Raw genomic sequence first — 17,741 nt, 5'->3', positions numbered from 1 at the left:
CGCTCCTCACGTCTCCACCTCGCCAAACGAGGAGTATTGCTCGCGAGAAGAAAGCCAAACGTTAATAAATGAGAGAAGAAGAGAGAACCATGAGGTCTTGATGGATACCTGGTCAGTGGACAGAGGCCAGATAACCAGCCTACCTTCCTTCGTTCTTATTATAGCAACACAGCGTGATGTCAGTCAATACCCAAATCAGATAGAAGAGCCAACCGGTTTGTTGTGTTGCAAACTTTACAAAAACAAGTACTGGGGATAGATACAGCGTATCGAAAACCAGAACAACAAAACGGTGATTAAAGAGACATTTTTACAGACAAAAATATTGCTTTTAATGCACTGGTTAATTTAGAGATTTGGTCATATGTCTTCTTTGTGGAAAGAAAAACACCAAAATACACATTCAGGTGTTTATTTTACTACTTTGTCTGTTTGCGTCTGGAGATTTCTCCTAAATTTACCAAAAATTATTATTATATTATTATATTTGCATATGTAAACATAACATTTCATAAAACTTGTAATACAATAACTCCTCTTAATGTCAGTGATGAAATGGTGAAGTTTCATGTGATATCTATGATTCATGTTTTAACTCTCTTCACCTGTAGAGTCTTCAACATGTGAAATGTAACTTTAATCTCTTTTAAAGGACGTTTTCTCTCAATGAGTTTGTTCTCAGACTCTGATCCATAAATCTCCTTCAGCAGCTCTCACATCCACCAAACTTTACACGTTCATTCATGAATATATTATGAAGCTTTATGCAGAGGGGTTTGTTCACACAGCATTCAGAGCCTCATATATACTTTATTTATTAATAAAAACTATGAAGCTTTCTACAGAGGGGTTTGTTCACATATGATTCACAGGTTGATTTATACAACATGTTAGTATTACAAACATGGAGAAAATATTCTTTTTATGGCTGTCTGATACAAAGACATATGCAAAATTCCCTTTGCATATGTCTTCAACTGTCAACAAAAAGAAACAAGAATTGTTGAAAGCAGGCTTTAATAAAAAAATACATTTTAACTTGCCAATCACACACAAGCTGCAGTCGGTATCACCTGTGAGGTCTTTGGGTCCCTTTGACAACACCTGAGGCTAAATTATGATATTTGATCAGCTCAGGCACACTTGTGGTGGGATGAGTTTTAAGGTGGACTAGATATTCTTTATTCAACTTTAAGTGACAAGCTGCTCCTGTGTTTTGTTCAATGAAAGTTCAAAGCCATCGTAAGAACTGTCACGGTAATATGAAGTACTCATACTGGTGCTCGTATGGACAAGTACACAAATGTAAATACTTGTACCTCTAAAAAGAGGTATCGGTACATTCCTAACCACCACTGATGTTACACTGGACCGGTAAACCAACTTTAGACTGGAGATCACCGTCATATGTCACGTCCTTTAGTTTCCATGGTGAAATGATGACTGCTGTATCCACACCTCCCCTCAAACAGGAAGTGTAGCCAAGTGATGCCACTTCTTGTGTTTTGTCACCTCACGCTTGTTGAGTTTGTGGTTACAAAAAAAAACCCACAGTAGATTAATGTCTGGTCTATAAATACACTATTTAACAACATCAGAATGCAATTGGGAAGTATAGCGGGCTTCATAAAACCACCAGAGCACTGTAAACAACGAATACCAAAATACGTTTGAAAAGAGTACACAAATCTGCTTTTAAAATTAGAATGAAAAGGGCTTTTTTGCAAATTTTATTTTGTTGATGTTGAAAATGTTGCTACAATGTATCTTTACCAATCCACGAACATCAGGAAAGTTCCTCAAAATTCTCCTTCTTTCTCTTTAAGTAGTAAGAAGTTCTATTTTTGGACAAGCCTGTCCTGAGGAATAGTTTTAAATAAAACATGATGTGGTTTCCTTTCATCGAAGATTAAAAAGTAGACTAGAGATTCCTCTTTTCGTTGACTGTACTGTACAACCCAGCCGGATCCTCCGCAGCTTCCTGACCTCTGGTTCTGAAGGAGGGGGAATAAATGAAATGAGGGGATTCTAAGTCTAAAACATAATCGTTTCCAATTGTTAATTGAGCTCAAAGTTCTCGCGAGAGGAGCCGCTCACCTTGAGGCCGCGGCGTTAAATGTCACGGCGGCGTAGACGACAGTCTCTTCCTGTTCCTCTTCCTTCGTTTCCCGTTCGGGTCGTCCGGGCGGAGCCGAACCGATGTTGGAGTAGACGGGATCCCTCTGCTTTTTGGAAAAGAGGACACTGGCGTAGTGAAGTCCGTCCTCCGGCCCTGCTGGTTGCATCTGTTGCACGAATCAGATTAAATTGTGTCGCTTCGTTAACTTGTCCTGCTCTGCGTTGCATTCATCGGAGCGAGCATCAGTGAGGACGGTGCAGCGGTAGATGTCGTCGCAGTGGGACAAAACGTGCAGGTTGCAGATTGCGTCCACGTCCGTGACCACCAGAGGTCCTCGTCGCGCCGCTCCTAAATCTAACAAAATCTTTAACCAGCTTTTAGGACCGCTACAACGTGATTAGTTAACTTGGAAAAAATAAAAACCTGTCCATTTGTGTGTGTGTGTGTGTGTGTGTGTGTGTGGGAGGGGGGGGGGGGGGGGGGGGGGGGGGGGGGGGGGGGGGGGGGGGGGGGGGGGGGGGGGGGGGGGGGGGGGGGGGATATAGAGAAAGATCTTAAGTGTCAAAAATGATCTTGTATTATCAGAGTAGAATTGTAGAGTCAGGGACAGAGCTCCATTCGCGCAAAAAATATGTTCAAATCTGGGCAGGGAAACCACCTTTATCGATGGTCGAAAACACAATTTTGGTCACGTGATATGCGTTTTCGGGCGTGCGTCGATGATGAGGATTACTTCTAAACCGGCCCTGAAACGCTTATGTGGACGGAGATCGTAGTCTCCCAGCCATCGCACCACTCATCGTAGCAATACTTACTCCTACTCGTCCCCGACACACACTTAAACTGCCTGCTGTCAACCCCATCCTCAAGAAACCCATGAGCAATTTCCGGCCCATGTCTAATCTTCCCTTCCTTCCTGTCAAAAATACTGGAACGCGTCGTCGCTGCACAACTCAAAACCCACCTCATCTCCAACGATCTATTCAAGCCATTTCAATCTGGTTTAACGCTCGCAGCACAGCACTGAAACAGCCCTTCTCAAAGTCACCAATGACCTCCTCCTCTCTCAGCTCTAGACTCTGGCCACCTCAACATTCTCCTTCTCCTGGATCTCACTGCAGCATCAACCACAACATCCTTCTCTCCAGCCTCGAATTGTCCCTCAACATCACCGAACTGCTCTCTCTCCCTGGTTTAAATAAATCATATCTAACAAACAGACAACGATTCATCAGCATCCACAACTGTACCTCCTCCACTGCTCCTCTGCCTCAGGGCGTCCCCCAGGGTTCGGTGCTTGGTCCTCTTCTATTCATCCTTTACCTGATCCCTCTTGGAAACATCATACGTCATCACGGTCTCCTCTTCCACTGCTACGCCGATGATGTCCAGCTCTACATCTCCACAAAGGCCATTAACACTACGACTCACTCCACTCTGACCGTAACCCCAACCCTATCCCCCTAACCCTCTACATCTCTATAAAGGCCATTAACACTACGACTCACTCCACTCTGACCGTAACCCCCAACCCTATCCCCCTAACCCTCTACATCTCCATAAAGGCCATTAACACTACGACTCACTCCACTCTGACCGTACCCCCCCACCCTATCCCCCTAACCCTCTACATCTCTATAAAGGCCATTAACACTACGACTCACTCCACTCTGACCGTAACCCCCAACCCTATCCCCCTAACCCTCTACATGTCCATAAAGGCCATTAACACTACGACTCACTCCACTCTGACCGTAACCCCCAACCCTATCCCCTAACCCTCTACATCTCTATAAAGGCCATTAACACTACGACTCACTCCACTCTGACCGTAACCCCCAACCCTATCCCCCTAACCCTCTACATGTCCATAAAGGCCATTAACACTACGACTCACTCCACTCTGACCGTAACCCCCAACCCTATCCCCCTAACCCTCTACATGTCCATAAAGGCCATTAACACTACGACTCACTCCACTCTGACCGTAACCCCCAACCCTATCCCCCTAACCCTCTACATGTCCATAAAGGCCATTAACACTACGACTCACTCCACTCTGACCGTAACCCCCAACCCTATCCCCCTAACCCTCTACATCTCCATAAAGGCCATTAACACTACGACTCACTCCACTCTGACCGTAACCCCCAACCCTATCCCCCTAACCCTCTACATCTCCATAAAGGCCATTACCACTGCTACTCACTCCACTCTGACCAACTGCCTCACTGACATTGAGTCATGGATGCAAACCAATTTTCTTAAACTCAACTGTGATTAATCTGACATGATCATCATCGGCCCCAAATCTCACAACTTCTGCCTCACCATCGACCACTCCTCTCTGTCCCCCTCCCCTCACATCCACAACCTCAGAGGCACGTTTGACAGCAACCTCTCATTTGAACATCACGTCAAACAAATCACCAGAACCTCCTTCTTCCACCTAAAAAACATCTCAGCCCATCTCTCCGCCCATCACTTTCCTCATCTGCTGCTGAAACTTTTGATCCACGCCTTCATCACCTCCAGAATTGACTATTGCAATAGTATTCTTTATGGCACATCTTCCAAAATTTTAAATGAACTCCAGTACATCCAGAACTCTGCTGCTCGCCCACTCCTGTGATCACATCACCCCTGTTCTCCAGAACCTCCTCTTCCTCACCTGTTCCCCGGTGTCCGGGCTCTCAGGTGGTTGCTTGGAGGACCTCTTCTTTCTAGTCGGGGGAATTCAATTTAAAAGTTAAACTACAACGAATGCATTTTGAATGACTTCACGAAAACGATTATGAAACAGAACTGCTTACATGATCCAGAGGAAGCCAGAGACGAGTACGATGGCGAGAAAAAACACAGGAACTGTGGCGACCGTTATTAATCTCCATGCTCCTAAATAAAACAGTGATCAGATAAAAGAAAAGACATTAATTAAGTTCTGAGAATGTGTTTGTAAAATCAAGAACAACGGCCGTCCGAAGAGCTACTTCCTCCGTTCCCCCAATGCGAGCTGGGAGGTTTAACCCCTTCAGTGTGTCCAGGGTCTGTCCTATGACAATCTGAATGGATAGATAGATATGCATATATATTCAATTCAGTTTATTTTGTATAGCCCAATATCACAAATTACAAATTTGCCTCAGAGGGCTTTACAATCTGTACACATATGACATCCCTGACCTTTGACCTCACATCGGATCAGGAAAAACTCCCCAAAAATAACCTTTCACAGGGAAAAAAGGGAAGAAACCTTCAGGAGAGCAACAGAGGAGGATCCCTCTCCCCGGATGGACAGATGAATAGATGTCATGTGACCAGAATGAACAGCATTTACAAAGTTACATAAACACATTACATGAATATGACAATGTATGAATGGAACTCCAATCCATGAAACAGAAGGAGGTAGAGAGGAGGGGGCGGGGCATCAGCAGGGCCAATGGGAGGCCGGCTCACCAGCATCAGACACCTCCAGGTCCAATGGACCCTATGAGACGTGAAGTCACAACGACTCCGGGGAGGAAGCAGAGTTAATAAGGTGCAATGGAGAGATGTACATTTATCCATATATATATATATATTCCTTGGTACAAAAAAATTAAAGGTATAACTACAAGTTTTCCTTCTTTTCAGGGAGCAGCTGTCAGGGTTCACAATTCAATTAATAAACTAATAAAACATTTTTAAAAATTCAATCCATATACAGTATGGCTCGAAACTTTTTTTTATTTTTTTTTATTCGTTGAACTTATCGAGTAGAGGCAACTACTGTACAGCCAGACAGCAGAAGGCCCACGGCACCACCGACCCTGTAGGTTGAAATACATTCTGTAATGGCTCCAGAAGATGATGGAGCCTAACCGTTACCATTGGGGTCCGTTCCAATACCCATACCTCGTAGACCCATACGAATGCACGCGGTGTGTATGTGTTATGTCTTCAAATGCAGTGTGGAGGAACTCACCTGCTACAGTCAGATGGAAGGTGGAGTTACTACGTCCTCTGTTGTTCTGGGCTTCACAGGAATAACTCCCACTGTGTTCAGCTCTGAAGTCATTGATGATGAAGATCTGTCCTGATGCTGTTGGTGAGTCTTCATCCTCCTTGTACCAGGTGTAGTTAGCTGCTGGGTTAGCATCACTGCTACAGGTCAGAGTCACTGAACTGCCCTCCACTATCTCAGAGGGACTCACTGACACAGAGGGAAGCTTTGGACCATCTGGATATGGATATAGATTATTATAAGTTGATCAATAGCATCTGTATTGAGACACCCTGTCCTCATCCCACAGCACAGCTGGCAGATTTCTTCTTAAACATTTTAAGCCTAAACTCTACTTCATGTGCATTGCTCCTTTAATAAAGTACAGACATATTGAATGTGTATCTTCTCTGTTGTTTATAACCAATATTTCACTCACATTTCACATCAATAGAGATGAATTTAGATCTCTTCTTCCCCAGATGGTTCTCAGCTTTACATAAATACTGTCCAGAGTCAGAGGACTGGATGGAGCTGAAGACAAGCTGAGGTTCTTCTCCATGAGGACCTGTTTGGTTCTTCTTGTACCAGGTGTAGTTAGCTGCTGGGTTAGCATCACTGCTACAGGTCAGAGTCACTGAACTGCCCTCCACTATCTCAGAGGGACTCACTGACACAGAGGGAAGCCTTGGACCATCTGAGGAGAAAAGAGAGAACAAGTATTTGTCTTTGTGTCCAGTTTTTAGAAATGGACTGTAGGAGGAACAACAACACATGATGGAGGTTATGATGTGAACGTATGAATGTAAAGTAACCACTAATAGACCTGGACATGAAACACAGTTCTGTGGCCTCCCACTTGCATCCCAACACAATGTCACTAAAGAATCTCCTCACATTGTGGACACAACATTTCTTCTCCAGTTAGTGAACAATGTGCTGCTGGACCTCCAAGTGTTTATCTTTCAACACATCCTTCACACACATGTCAAGGTCTATGAAATAATGTTGAGGGTCTGTGTTTACACTTTTACTAAGTTTAAGGGGAAAGTGAACAAATGTATGCTTCCTTTGGGCAACATTATAAGGAAACACTCCATAAACTTTCATTGCTATGCAGACGATACTCAATTATATCTATCGATCAAACCAGAGGAGACCAACCAGCTCGCTAAAATTCAAGAATGTCTTAAAGACATAAAAACATGGATGACCTGCAACTTCCTGATGTTAAACTCAGACAAAACTGAAGTTATTTTACTGGCTCTGAACACCTCAGAGATCAATTATCTGGTGATGTGGTTTCTGTAGATGGCATTTCCCTGGCATCCAACACCACTGTAAAGAATCTAGGCGTTATCTTTGACCGGGACTTGTCCTTTAACTCCCACGTGAAGCAAATCTCAAGAATTGCATTTTTCATCTACGTAACATTTCAAAAATCAGGCACATCTTGTCTCAAAAAGATGCAGAAAAGCTGGTTCACGCGTTTGTTACTTCCAGACTAGATTACTGCAACTCCTTATTATCAGGCTGCTCTAATAAGTCTCTTAAATCCCTCCAGTTGATCCAGAATGCTGCAGCTCGTGTACTCACAAAAACTAAGAAAAGAGATCACATGACTCCTGTATTAGCTGCTCTGCACTGGCTCCCTGTAAAATCAAGAATCACATTTAAAATGATTCTCCTCACCTACAAAGCCTTGATTGGTGATGCACCATCATATCTTAAGGAGCTTGTAGTACCATATTGCCCCACTAGAGAGCTGCGCTCACTAAATGCGGGGCTACTTGTGGTTCCTAGAGTCCTAAAAAGTAGGATGGGAGCCAGAGCCTTCAGTTATCAAGCTCCTCTTTTATGGAACCAGCTTCCACTTTCAGTCCTGGAGGCAGACACAGTCACCTCATTCAAGAATAGACTTAAGACTTTCCTCTTTAATAGTGCTTATAGTTAGGGCTGAATCAGGTTTGCCCTGGTCCAGCCCCTTGATATGCTGCTATAGGCTTATAGGCTGCTGGGGGATGTTTTAGGTTCTAATGTGTTGTACTCACACTGAACATTTAAAAATAGAGATGAAGAGTTGATCTCTCCATGTTTATTCTCAGCCTTGCAGTAGTAGATCCCTCTGTCCTCAGAGCTGATGGAGGTGAAACGATAGATGTCTCCTTCTCCATGAGGACGTGGTTGGTTCTTCTTGTACCAGGTGTAGTTAGCTGCTGGGTTAGCATCACTGCTACAGGTCAGAGTCACTGAACTGCCCTCCACTATCTCAGAGGGACTCGCTGACACAGAGGGAAGCCTTGGAGCATCTGAGACGTAGAGAGACTCATGTTATTCACATTAGATGTTGATGTATGTATGAAGTGCTGACATGGCTTTGTCACATGCATTTTAGATTAAGTGCATATAGTTTCAGAACAAAAACCTTTAGAGCTATCATCTGTCAACCTACACAAAAGATCACAGTTATTATTAACTTCACATCACTTCTTCAATAACATTTCTCTACCAAAGAAATAACTTGTGAACCAGGTGTGGCTACATGGCACATGTCCCTCACTGCTGGGTCACCAGATGTGCTGATGTGTTGTACTCACACTGAACATTTAAAAATAGAGATGAAGAGTTGATCTCTCCATGTTTATTCTGAGCCTTGCAGTAGTAGATCCCTCTGTCCTCAGAGCTGATGGAGGTGAAACGATAGATGTCTCCTTCTCCATGAGGACGTGTTTGGTTCTTCTTGTACCAGGTGTAGTTAGCTGCTGGGTTAGCATCACTGCTACAGGTCAGAGTCACTGAACTGCCCTCCACTATCTCAGAGGGACTCGCTGACACAGAGGGAAGCTTTGGACCATCTGAGGAGAAAAGAGAGAACAAGTATTTGTCTTTGTGTCCAGTTTTTAGAAATGGACTGTAGGAGGAACAACAACACATGATGGAGGTTATGATGTGAACGTATGAATGTAAAGTAACCACTAATAGACCTGGACATGAAACACAGTTCTGTGGCCTCCCACTTGCATCCCAACACAATGTCACTAAAGAATCTCCTCACATTGTGGACACAACATTTCTTCTCCAGTTAGTGAACAATGTGCTGCTGGACCTCCAAGTGTTTATCTTTCAACACATCCTTCACACACATGTCAAGGTCTATGAAATAATGTTGAGGGTCTGTGTTTACACTTTTACTAAGTTTAAGGGGAAAGTGAACAAATGTATGCTTCCTTTGGGCAACATTATCAGACTCCATAAACTTTCATTGCTATGCAGACGATACTCAATTATATCTATCGATCAAACCAGAGGAGACCAACCAGCTCGCTAAAATTCAAGAATGTCTTAAAGACATAAAAACATGGATGACCTGCAACTTCCTGATGTTAAACTCAGACAAAACTGAAGTTATTTTACTGGCCCTGAACACCTCAGAGATCAATTATCTGGTGATGTGGTTTCTGTAGATGGCATTGCCCTGGCATCCAACACCACTGTAAAGAATCTCTAGTTATCTTTGACCGAGCCTTGTCCTTTAACTCCCACGTGAAGCAAATCTCAAGGATTGCATTTTTTCATCTACGTAACATTTCAAAAATCAGGCACATCTTGTCTCAAAAAGATGCAGAAAAGCTGGTTCACGCGTTTGTTACTTCCAGACTAGATTACTGCAACTCCTTATTATCAGGCTGCTCTAATAAGTCTCTTAAGTCCCTCCAGTTGATCCAGAATGCTGCAGCTCGTGTACTAAAACTAAGAAAAGAGATCACATGACTCCTGTATTAGCTGCTCTGCACTGGCTCCCTGTAAAATCAAGAATCACATTTAAAATGATTCTCCTCACCTACAAAGCCTTGATTGGTGATGCACCTTCATATCTTAAGGAGCTTGTAGTACCATATTGCCCCACTAGAGAGCTGCGCTCACTAAATGTGGGGCTACTCGTGGTTCCTAGAGTCCTAAAAAGTAGGATGGGAGCCAGAGCCTTCAGTTATCAAGCTCCTCTTTTATGGAACCAGCTTCCACTTTCAGTCCTGGAGGCAGACACAGTCACCTCATTCAAGAATAGACTTAATACTTTCCTCTTTAATAGTGCTTATAGTTAGGGCTGAATCAGGTTTGCCCTGGTCCAGCCCCTTGATATGCTGCTATAGGCTTATAGGCTGCTGGGGGATGTTTTAGGTTCTAATGTGTTGTACTCACACTGAACATTTAAAAATAGAGATGAAGAGTTGATCTCTCCATGTTTATTCTCAGCCTTGCAGTAGTAGATCCCTCTGTCCTCAGAGCTGATGGAGGTGAAACGATAGATGTCTCCTTCTCCATGAGGACGTGTTTGGTTCTTCTTGTACCAGGTGTAGCTAGCTGCTGGGTTAGCATCACTGCTACAGGTCAGAGTCACTGAACTGCCCTCCACTATCTCAGAGGGACTCACTGACACAGAGGGAAGCCTTGGACCATCTGAGGAGAAATTATGAAAACAAATTAACTTAATGAAAAGAATCAGGTCTAATGTTGTGCTAAAAGCAATGTACGACTAGGGCAGTGGTTCCCAAACTTTTTCTGTCAAGACCCCCTTTGATGATATAGGAACATTGGACGACCCCCCCCCCCCCCCCGCAGCCCGACCCCAATTTTTTTTTTTATTTCTCGCTCTGTGTCGCTGTGTGTCTCTCTCTCGCTCTCTCGCTCTCGCTGGTTTTGCCACAGTCGGTCTGTGACATGAGCCGCTCTGGTGGCGTGGTTGGAACACAGTGCATGTCACGTCGGTTATTTTATATTGTTTTACCGGTGTATGTGTGCGTCTGTGTGTGTGGGTTGGTGATGAAGCCGCGACCCCCCTGTAGTACCACCGCGCCCCCCCTAGGGGTCGCGACCCCCACTTTGGGAACCACTGGACTAGGGGGTCCCAGATGTTTCAAACCGGCACATACTGGCTTCAAAACATTTTGGGGTTATTAATTGAGTCGTTTTACTCACATTTCACATCAATAGAGATGAATTCAGATCTCTTCTTCCCCAGATGGTTCTCAGCTTCACATAAATACTGTCCAGAGTCAGAGGACTGGATGGAGCTGAAGACAAGCTGAGGTTCTTCTCCATGAGGACGTGGTTGGTTCTTCTTGTACCAGGTGTAGCTAGCTGCTGGGTTAGCATCACTGCTACAGTTCAGAGTCACTGAACTGCCCTCCACTATCTCAGAGGGACTCACTGACACAGAGGGAAGCTTTGGACCATCTGAGGAGACAATATGTATACAGACACTATTCATTACATTTAAAAAGAAACTTCCTGGAAAATAATTAATATCATGAATGCAGTGGGGCATCTGGTGGAGAAAATATTTCCATGTTTTTAACTTTAAAATGGAGCTGAGTTTGACTGTGGAAGTGAATACGTGAATTTATGAATTAACACAAAAATATAAAATTGTCTCTGGCTGAATGAGCGGATCCAGAATATGCCAACTTAGTCGCGCTTGAACGTAGTAATAAAGTCTGACATCTATTTCTGGACTACAAATCCTCAGAATGGTTTAATTATTCTAATAAAGATGTGTACACAAACCCTGCACAACATGATTGGTTGATGCCTTACACTTTAAACAAACAAAATATGTAAGTCGCCTTTTTGTAATGTAAGAGTCACACATAGATATATATTATATATATATATATATATATATATATATATATATATATATATATATCCAAATTAAATGCACAAGAAAAAACAAATAAAGGCATTTAGGAATCAATATTTCTTTGACTCACACACTGGGGAAGAGCAGTAGTTCTCGTGTCCTTCAACAGCACAGGAATAGCTGTTCTTATCGTTGAAATAGATAACATAAGTAGATGTTTTTTTACTCATCTCCTGTTTATTTTTGTACCAGACATATGAAGGATCAGCAGCTACGTCACAACTGCTGTGACACCTCAGCACTGTCCAGACCCAGAATCCTCGAGTCACCTGCACCCAAAGGTCTGGATACAACCAAAGAAAACAGCAGGAATGTCAAACGTTTAAATACATGAATGCACACAGAAAAAGAACAAAAATGGAACCAAAATATTCCAGTGAAGACGTCGTTACCTGTGACGGACAGAGAGACTCCAGGTGAACCGGTAAAGCCTCGTAGCTTCGTGGTGAACCTGTACTCGGCCGAGTCGCTCGCTCTCAGGTCTGAGATTGTCAGAGTGCACTCGTGGTCACGACATCCATACTCCACGCGACCCGCGTGGCCCGTCTCTGTGGTCAGATCCACCGGCGTCCGACGCCTCCCTTCCATGAACCAAAACCCCTTTTCGACTTCGGTACTTCCCGCCGACGGGTACGTGAAGGTGCAAGAGACGTTCACCGCCGATCCCTTGAAGGCGCACACCTGAGTAGGGGTGTACGTCACCGCCCAGTCGTCCTGACCCGTTATCACTGCAACGGAGTAATCGGGAAGAAGCATTCATATTCGGGGAACGACTGTCTTTGGTGGTTTCCAAGAATTTCTTTTTTTTCATTAAATGTCAAAACCATCGTGACCACATTTCCGATAGGCCTCATCTGGAATGAGGCCATACTGTCACTTCCACGTCACCTCATATCATCTTGATTATGTAAACCAGTCATTTAGAAGAGAGATAAGTGGGATTAATCGCATGTTTATGACTTTTGAAAATGAAATCAAATAGATGCATTTCGGCGGAGTGATCAGGTTCCTTCAGTCTTTTCATTTTATCTGCCACCTCTCATTGGTGTGACACACACACACACACATGATTCATGAGAACTTGCCACATTACAACATATACTCATACAGCGGTTTGTATGATATCTTATGAAAAGCTACTGTTAGGAAACAGGTGCTTGTCGGTCTTTTCAAAATAAACTTCCGCCTCCACAGGAAACTCAGTTAAGTTTAGGCAAAAAAAAACTACTTGATTAGATTGAGGAAAAGATTGTCACTTAATTGGGTTGCAAAGCCGTAATTCGAATGTACGCAAGCTACGCGACAAATAATTCAACGTTGACTTCTCGTTTCCCACGGGGGTGAACGAACAGCGGCCTCTTTGGCCCCGCCTCCTGCCCCCTGTGAGCTTTTTATGGTCTTAACACTTCCTCCTTCGTGATTTGGCTCAAATGGTTTTACTGCAGACAGAAACGTTAAATAATAGACTGAAAGCATATCTGCAAATGTATTTGGTGACCCGAACAAAATCTCCCGCGACCCACCTGTGGGTCCCGACCCGGACTTTGGGAATGACTGCTGCGCTCAAACTACTCACCGCAATTTAATAAGACAAAGATAACCACCATTCAAAATGCAAGTGTGGAAATGATTCCCTGTATGGTCACTTCTTTTTATGCACTTTTCTGCCATTTCCTGGGAATCGTACTGCGGACCTGTTGCTAGTGCCACGTTGCCGTTGTTTCCTCCCCATTTGCCGTGATGTCTGCGAGTAACAAAATGATTTATTTGGTTCCTATTTTTCTAGAGCTCGTGGCTAATGTTATCTTGTTGTCTCTCAAAAAAAAAAAAGGATGTACATACAGTTAATTGAAGCAACATTGTCCTTATTATGCAACGACACAAAGCACCTACATGTTTAAGTAAAAGGATGCATGTGCCGCTCACCACTAAAAGTTATCTGAACAATAAAACCACGCAGAGAAAAATCAAATTTGGAAAAAACAGCGACTACAACAACATCGTGCAACACAGACACAGAAGTGAATATTTGTTCTGATGATTTAAAGATGATTAAAAAAAACAGGATACACAGTACCTGGTACAGAGATAAGGAGGATAACAAATCCACCCGCGGCTGCTTTTAAAGCCATTGCTGCTCCTCTGTGTTCCCTCCGCGACTTGAAATGCTGCTTATGAAAGAGGGAAATGAGTCGGAGCAGAAGACAGAAGTCCAGAGACCTGCTTCCTCTTCACACCTCTTCATACCTCTTCACACCTCTTCACACGGTCCACATGCATGAAGTCGGTAACTGATTGGAGGAGAAAACGAACCCGTGTAAATGAACCGTCTTTCTCTTTCCACCAGATTGTTTAACACAATGAGACGTTGACGTACGCTTGTTTAAATGCACTGTGTGTGTGTGTGTGTGTGTGTGTGTGTGTGGTGTGTGTGTGTGTGTGTGTGTGTGTGTGTGTGTGTGTGTGTCCAACAGTCAGAGTTGCACCAGGGGAACGACTTTTCCATTCAAAGCTTCACCGGTTTGTATTTGAAGTGAATAGAACTGAACCGCTCCGGTCTGTGGTGGTCAGAGTGGGAGTCGCCCTCTCTGTTTCATGACCTGAACTCAACTCTTCGCTAAGTTGATTTGCTTCTTAGCCGGACCAGGATTGTTATTGGCAGTTATTACAATGTTGAAATGTCCACTAGTGAGGCCTTTGAAGTCAACCTTTTGTAGGACAGGCCATCAACACCTGAAAGAGTTGTAACCTTGTAAAACAGCAATGTCTCTCATGAAATATACATTTATGAGTATAAGTGCAAAGCATGTTATTGTTTTTGCAGGTTTGCCATGTTCGCCCTCATGAAGCCTCGTTAGAATAACTCATGTCGCCCCGCGGGTCCGCGCTCATGGCGCTGATCCGGCGTCCCCACGTGCAGCAGGAGACGCTTTTTTATCCTAATTAATTCCAAAAAGGCTCTAACTTTACATCGCATGAATAGTTTGAGTCTAGTTAAGTGTCTCACATCAAACGCTGTTATTACTTTTACCACTTGACAATTGCACAATTATATAGTTTTTCTTTATATATTTTATTTTATACAATTCATCCCAATATTTTAAATTCATAATGTTTTTGATTGCTGGATTTCCATTGCTTCTTGTTGTTCACATGACAATAAAGAACTTAAATAAAAATAAACAGACTTTTGACAAACGTAACATTTATTTGAAGCGTCTCAATAAACATGAATTATGTATTGTAGCATGCTGATATATTATTGTTGCAGTTAAAGGTTCAGTTCATACACATTACACAAAGGGGGAGGAAAAGCATTGTGCTATGTACAAATAACGTCCACATCCACGTGTAACAATTACAGAAAGAGTGACCAAACACAAACAAGTATTTATTTTAAAAAAACATTTCTTTTTTTTTCTTATTATTTTTTAAAGAATGAAACCCCCGTCAATAAATGACAGATCCATGTTGGTTCATTTGTTGACCGTGCTGTAGAGAGCAAAAGAATCCTCCTGGCGTTCCCGACTCGTTCTGCGGACGGAGACGTTAAACATTGAAATCGCATTTGTGACCGGATGCGTTTTTCCTTCTTTCATTTTTTTTGTAAATCATGTAGAGATTAAAATGTGGCGCTCACCGCGGGGCGGCGCTACCGGCACCGGCGGTTTGGACAGCGGTGTATTCGACCTCGTCCTCCGTTTGCCCGTGAGCTGGCCTGATGTTAGAGTACAGGGCCTCTTCCGGCTTCGGGGCGAAGCGGACGCTGGAGTAGTGGAGGTGTTCTGCTGGTCGTCCCGGTGCCGGAGCGGACGCGACGTCATACACCAGGTCCACGTTTAGCTAACGGGACAAAACGCAACGTGAGCATAACTACGTTTTTGCTATTAGCAAAATGACCTCGCGGTAAAACACCTGATGGAGTTGAGGAGGAAGTTCTTCAGTTCTTCAGGCACATGAATTATCTAGTTGTTGTTTTTGTATCGCTCGACACCAAATAACACTAGAAAACAACAACCATGATTGGGCTTGACATTTTCATTTGGTTGGTGACCAAAGCTGCTTCCATGTCAGACGGCAACCTCCAGGTTCTGAAACGGTTCTTGCGTTCTCTCTACTGGCCTAAAAGTACGTTAGGAGCCTTGTTCACGATGGACGCACATTTAAAGAGACGACTATTGGGAGGAAAAGATGGACGAGTCCAACCAACAGGACTTTTAACCTGAAGCCGTTGTGCGGTTGTGGTTCTGTTGCCTATCTAACAGTACATAGTTATTCTAAGGCCAGCCATGATGTTTCTCCTTCACCTAACGTACTGGTGTTGCCTGAACCTCACTTACATACTTGGAACTCTTCTTTTCTCACCTGTGCTCTGTTGCCGGCTCTCTCTCCGCCGTCAGACTTCTTCCTCCTGGATCGGAGGACAAGCAAAAGCAACGGGACGGATGAACCGCTGGATGCGAGGTGACAGGTGGCAGCAGTGTAGATGCACTGGTGATGACGCAGGATCGCTCACCTGATCCAAAGGAAGACGGCGAGGAGCACGAGAGCCAGGAGAACGACAGGGATGGTTACCGCGGCGACTGACTTCCAAGCTCCTACACAGGAAAATCCAAAAAGACGATTGATGAGGGAGACAAATGGTTGTGTGAGGGTCTTCTGCCAACGCGGAGGTGAATAAACATTATTTACCTGCTAAAACAGTCAGATGGAAGGTGGAGTTACTACGTCCTCTGTTGTTCTGGGCTTCACAGGAATAACTCCCACTGTGTTCAGCTCTGAAGTCATTGATGATGAAGATCTGTCCTGATGCTGTTGGTGAGTCTTCATCCTCCTTGTACCAGGTGTAGTTAGCTGCTGGGTTAGCATCACTGCAACAGCTCAGAGTCACAGAACTGCCCTCCACTATCTCAGCAGAGGGACTCGCTGACACAGAGGGAAGCCTTGGACCATCTGAGGAGACAATACCGATGAAATAGAAACTTTGTTACCACTGTGAAAGATTCACAATACAAATCAACCGTTGCTTTGTGTGAAGCACATAACTGCAGGTTTCTACCCTTGAAGAGTAACCTTTTCTTCTGAGCGAGATACACAACCACATCCTCTTTGACTTGGCGTTAATGCCGCTCTCGTTCCAGACTGGACCCATCTCAGAAATTGTTGTTGTCACTGGTAATTTAGGCACAAAAACAAAGGGAAATATAGGGTCCGGGTTGTAAAATAACACAATGACTCTTTAACCTTTTGAAAACCATGGCCCCCAATTGGGCCGATTTACACATTATAGTTAGACTGTGTAAAACATTACAATAAACATGAGCAAATATATTGATGTTTTACATCAAATTAAACAAGAAAACTTGGGCTACAAGACTCAGTAAGCCATTTCCACACAACTCAAACACCAACTGAAATAATTATTAAAATATCATAATTATAATTTTGTCAGGAGTCAGCCCACTCAGCACGTTTTCGGAGCTAGCAACCCGTAGCTCGGTGCTATCAGAAAAAGCCAGATAGCAAAAAGCAAGAGGATTTAACACAGATTCTAAATATCTTTAAAAATCCTTCTGCACCAAAGCATCACCGAGATATGAGCCAAAGAACACAGCAACATGAATCGCTTTAGCCCTTAGTCACAAATGTTGCTTATCTTTGGCTTTTTTTAAAAAAAAATATGTTTTCTTCTTCTAATCAACAAAGACTGCTTTATTTGATGTATTGAACACCATAAATAATATACAAGTGAAATATATGGTTTGGTACATGAGATAATTCAAATTGCACGGATGGTGCCCAAATGCCCATTTCGCCTAATTAATCTGTACTAAAACCTCTCTAACTTTGTTCTGCTTTACTTTTTCAAAATCAAACTTTGCAGAGAGACTTGTCCCATAAGGTGCTATGATCTCTGTAGTTTTTGACTTTGACCT

The 17,741-nt window shown here is 43.4% G+C and overlaps 3 protein-coding genes across 7 annotated transcripts in view; 1 reads left to right on the top strand and 2 right to left on the bottom strand.

The window, feature by feature from the left end:
* LOC117733431 (complement C3-like) overlaps positions 1–1,481 on the top strand; it is a 178,539-nt gene extending 177,058 nt beyond the window's left edge. The window contains 1 exon segment of the mRNA XM_034537114.1: positions 1,473–1,481. Within this exon segment, the coding sequence (XP_034393005.1) occupies positions 1,473–1,481 (9 nt within the window).
* Positions 937–8,494, bottom strand: LOC117733356 (B-cell receptor CD22-like). The gene is made up of 8 exons (XM_034536991.1): positions 8,476–8,494; positions 8,156–8,386; positions 6,693–6,801; positions 6,087–6,232; positions 4,933–5,014; positions 4,791–4,842; positions 2,098–2,285; positions 937–1,994 (listed from the first exon to the last, which is right to left on the bottom strand). Exons 1-8 carry the CDS (start codon positions 8,492–8,494, stop codon positions 1,922–1,924), a joined length of 900 nt encoding a protein of 299 aa, XP_034392882.1. The 3' UTR covers positions 937–1,921.
* Positions 8,495–10,425: 1,931 nt separating this feature from the next.
* Positions 10,426–17,741, bottom strand: part of LOC117729433 (carcinoembryonic antigen-related cell adhesion molecule 5-like) — a 44,019-nt gene continuing 36,703 nt past the window's right edge. The window contains exons 16-21 of one of the 5 annotated variants that reach the window (XM_034530461.1): positions 16,879–16,977; positions 16,498–16,758; positions 16,322–16,403; positions 16,171–16,216; positions 15,446–15,648; positions 14,994–15,339 (exon numbers count right to left, since the gene is read on the bottom strand). In XM_034530461.1, coding sequence (XP_034386352.1) covers positions 15,282–15,339; positions 15,446–15,648; positions 16,171–16,216; positions 16,322–16,403; positions 16,498–16,758; positions 16,879–16,977 — 749 coding nt within the window. In that variant the 3' untranslated portion in view covers positions 14,994–15,281. Of the gene's footprint in view, positions 10,563–14,993; positions 15,340–15,445; positions 15,649–16,170; positions 16,217–16,321; positions 16,404–16,497; positions 16,759–16,864; positions 16,978–17,741 lie in introns of those variants that run through there. The other 4 variants (XM_034530494.1, XM_034530470.1, XM_034530486.1 and 1 more) reach the window with 4 other exon arrangements.

Source organism: Cyclopterus lumpus, chromosome 1, assembly GCF_009769545.1.
Source record: "Cyclopterus lumpus isolate fCycLum1 chromosome 1, fCycLum1.pri, whole genome shotgun sequence".
In the NCBI taxonomy this organism is placed as follows: domain Eukaryota; kingdom Metazoa; phylum Chordata; class Actinopteri; order Perciformes; family Cyclopteridae; genus Cyclopterus; species Cyclopterus lumpus.
Note: the sequence above shows the minus strand (reverse complement) of the source record. Positions and strands in the feature narration are given on the sequence as shown.

Bases quoted from the DNA above. Each gene is read 5' to 3' on its own strand.
- LOC117733356 (XM_034536991.1), bottom strand. The intron at 6,802-8,155 runs GTGAGTACAACA...TTTTCTCCTCAG, and splicing joins TCTATTTTTAAATGTTCAGT to ATGGTCCAAGGCTTCCCTCT. The intron at 4,843-4,932 runs GTAAGCAGTTCT...TCCCCCGACTAG, and splicing joins TCTGGCTTCCTCTGGATCAT to AAAGAAGAGGTCCTCCAAGC.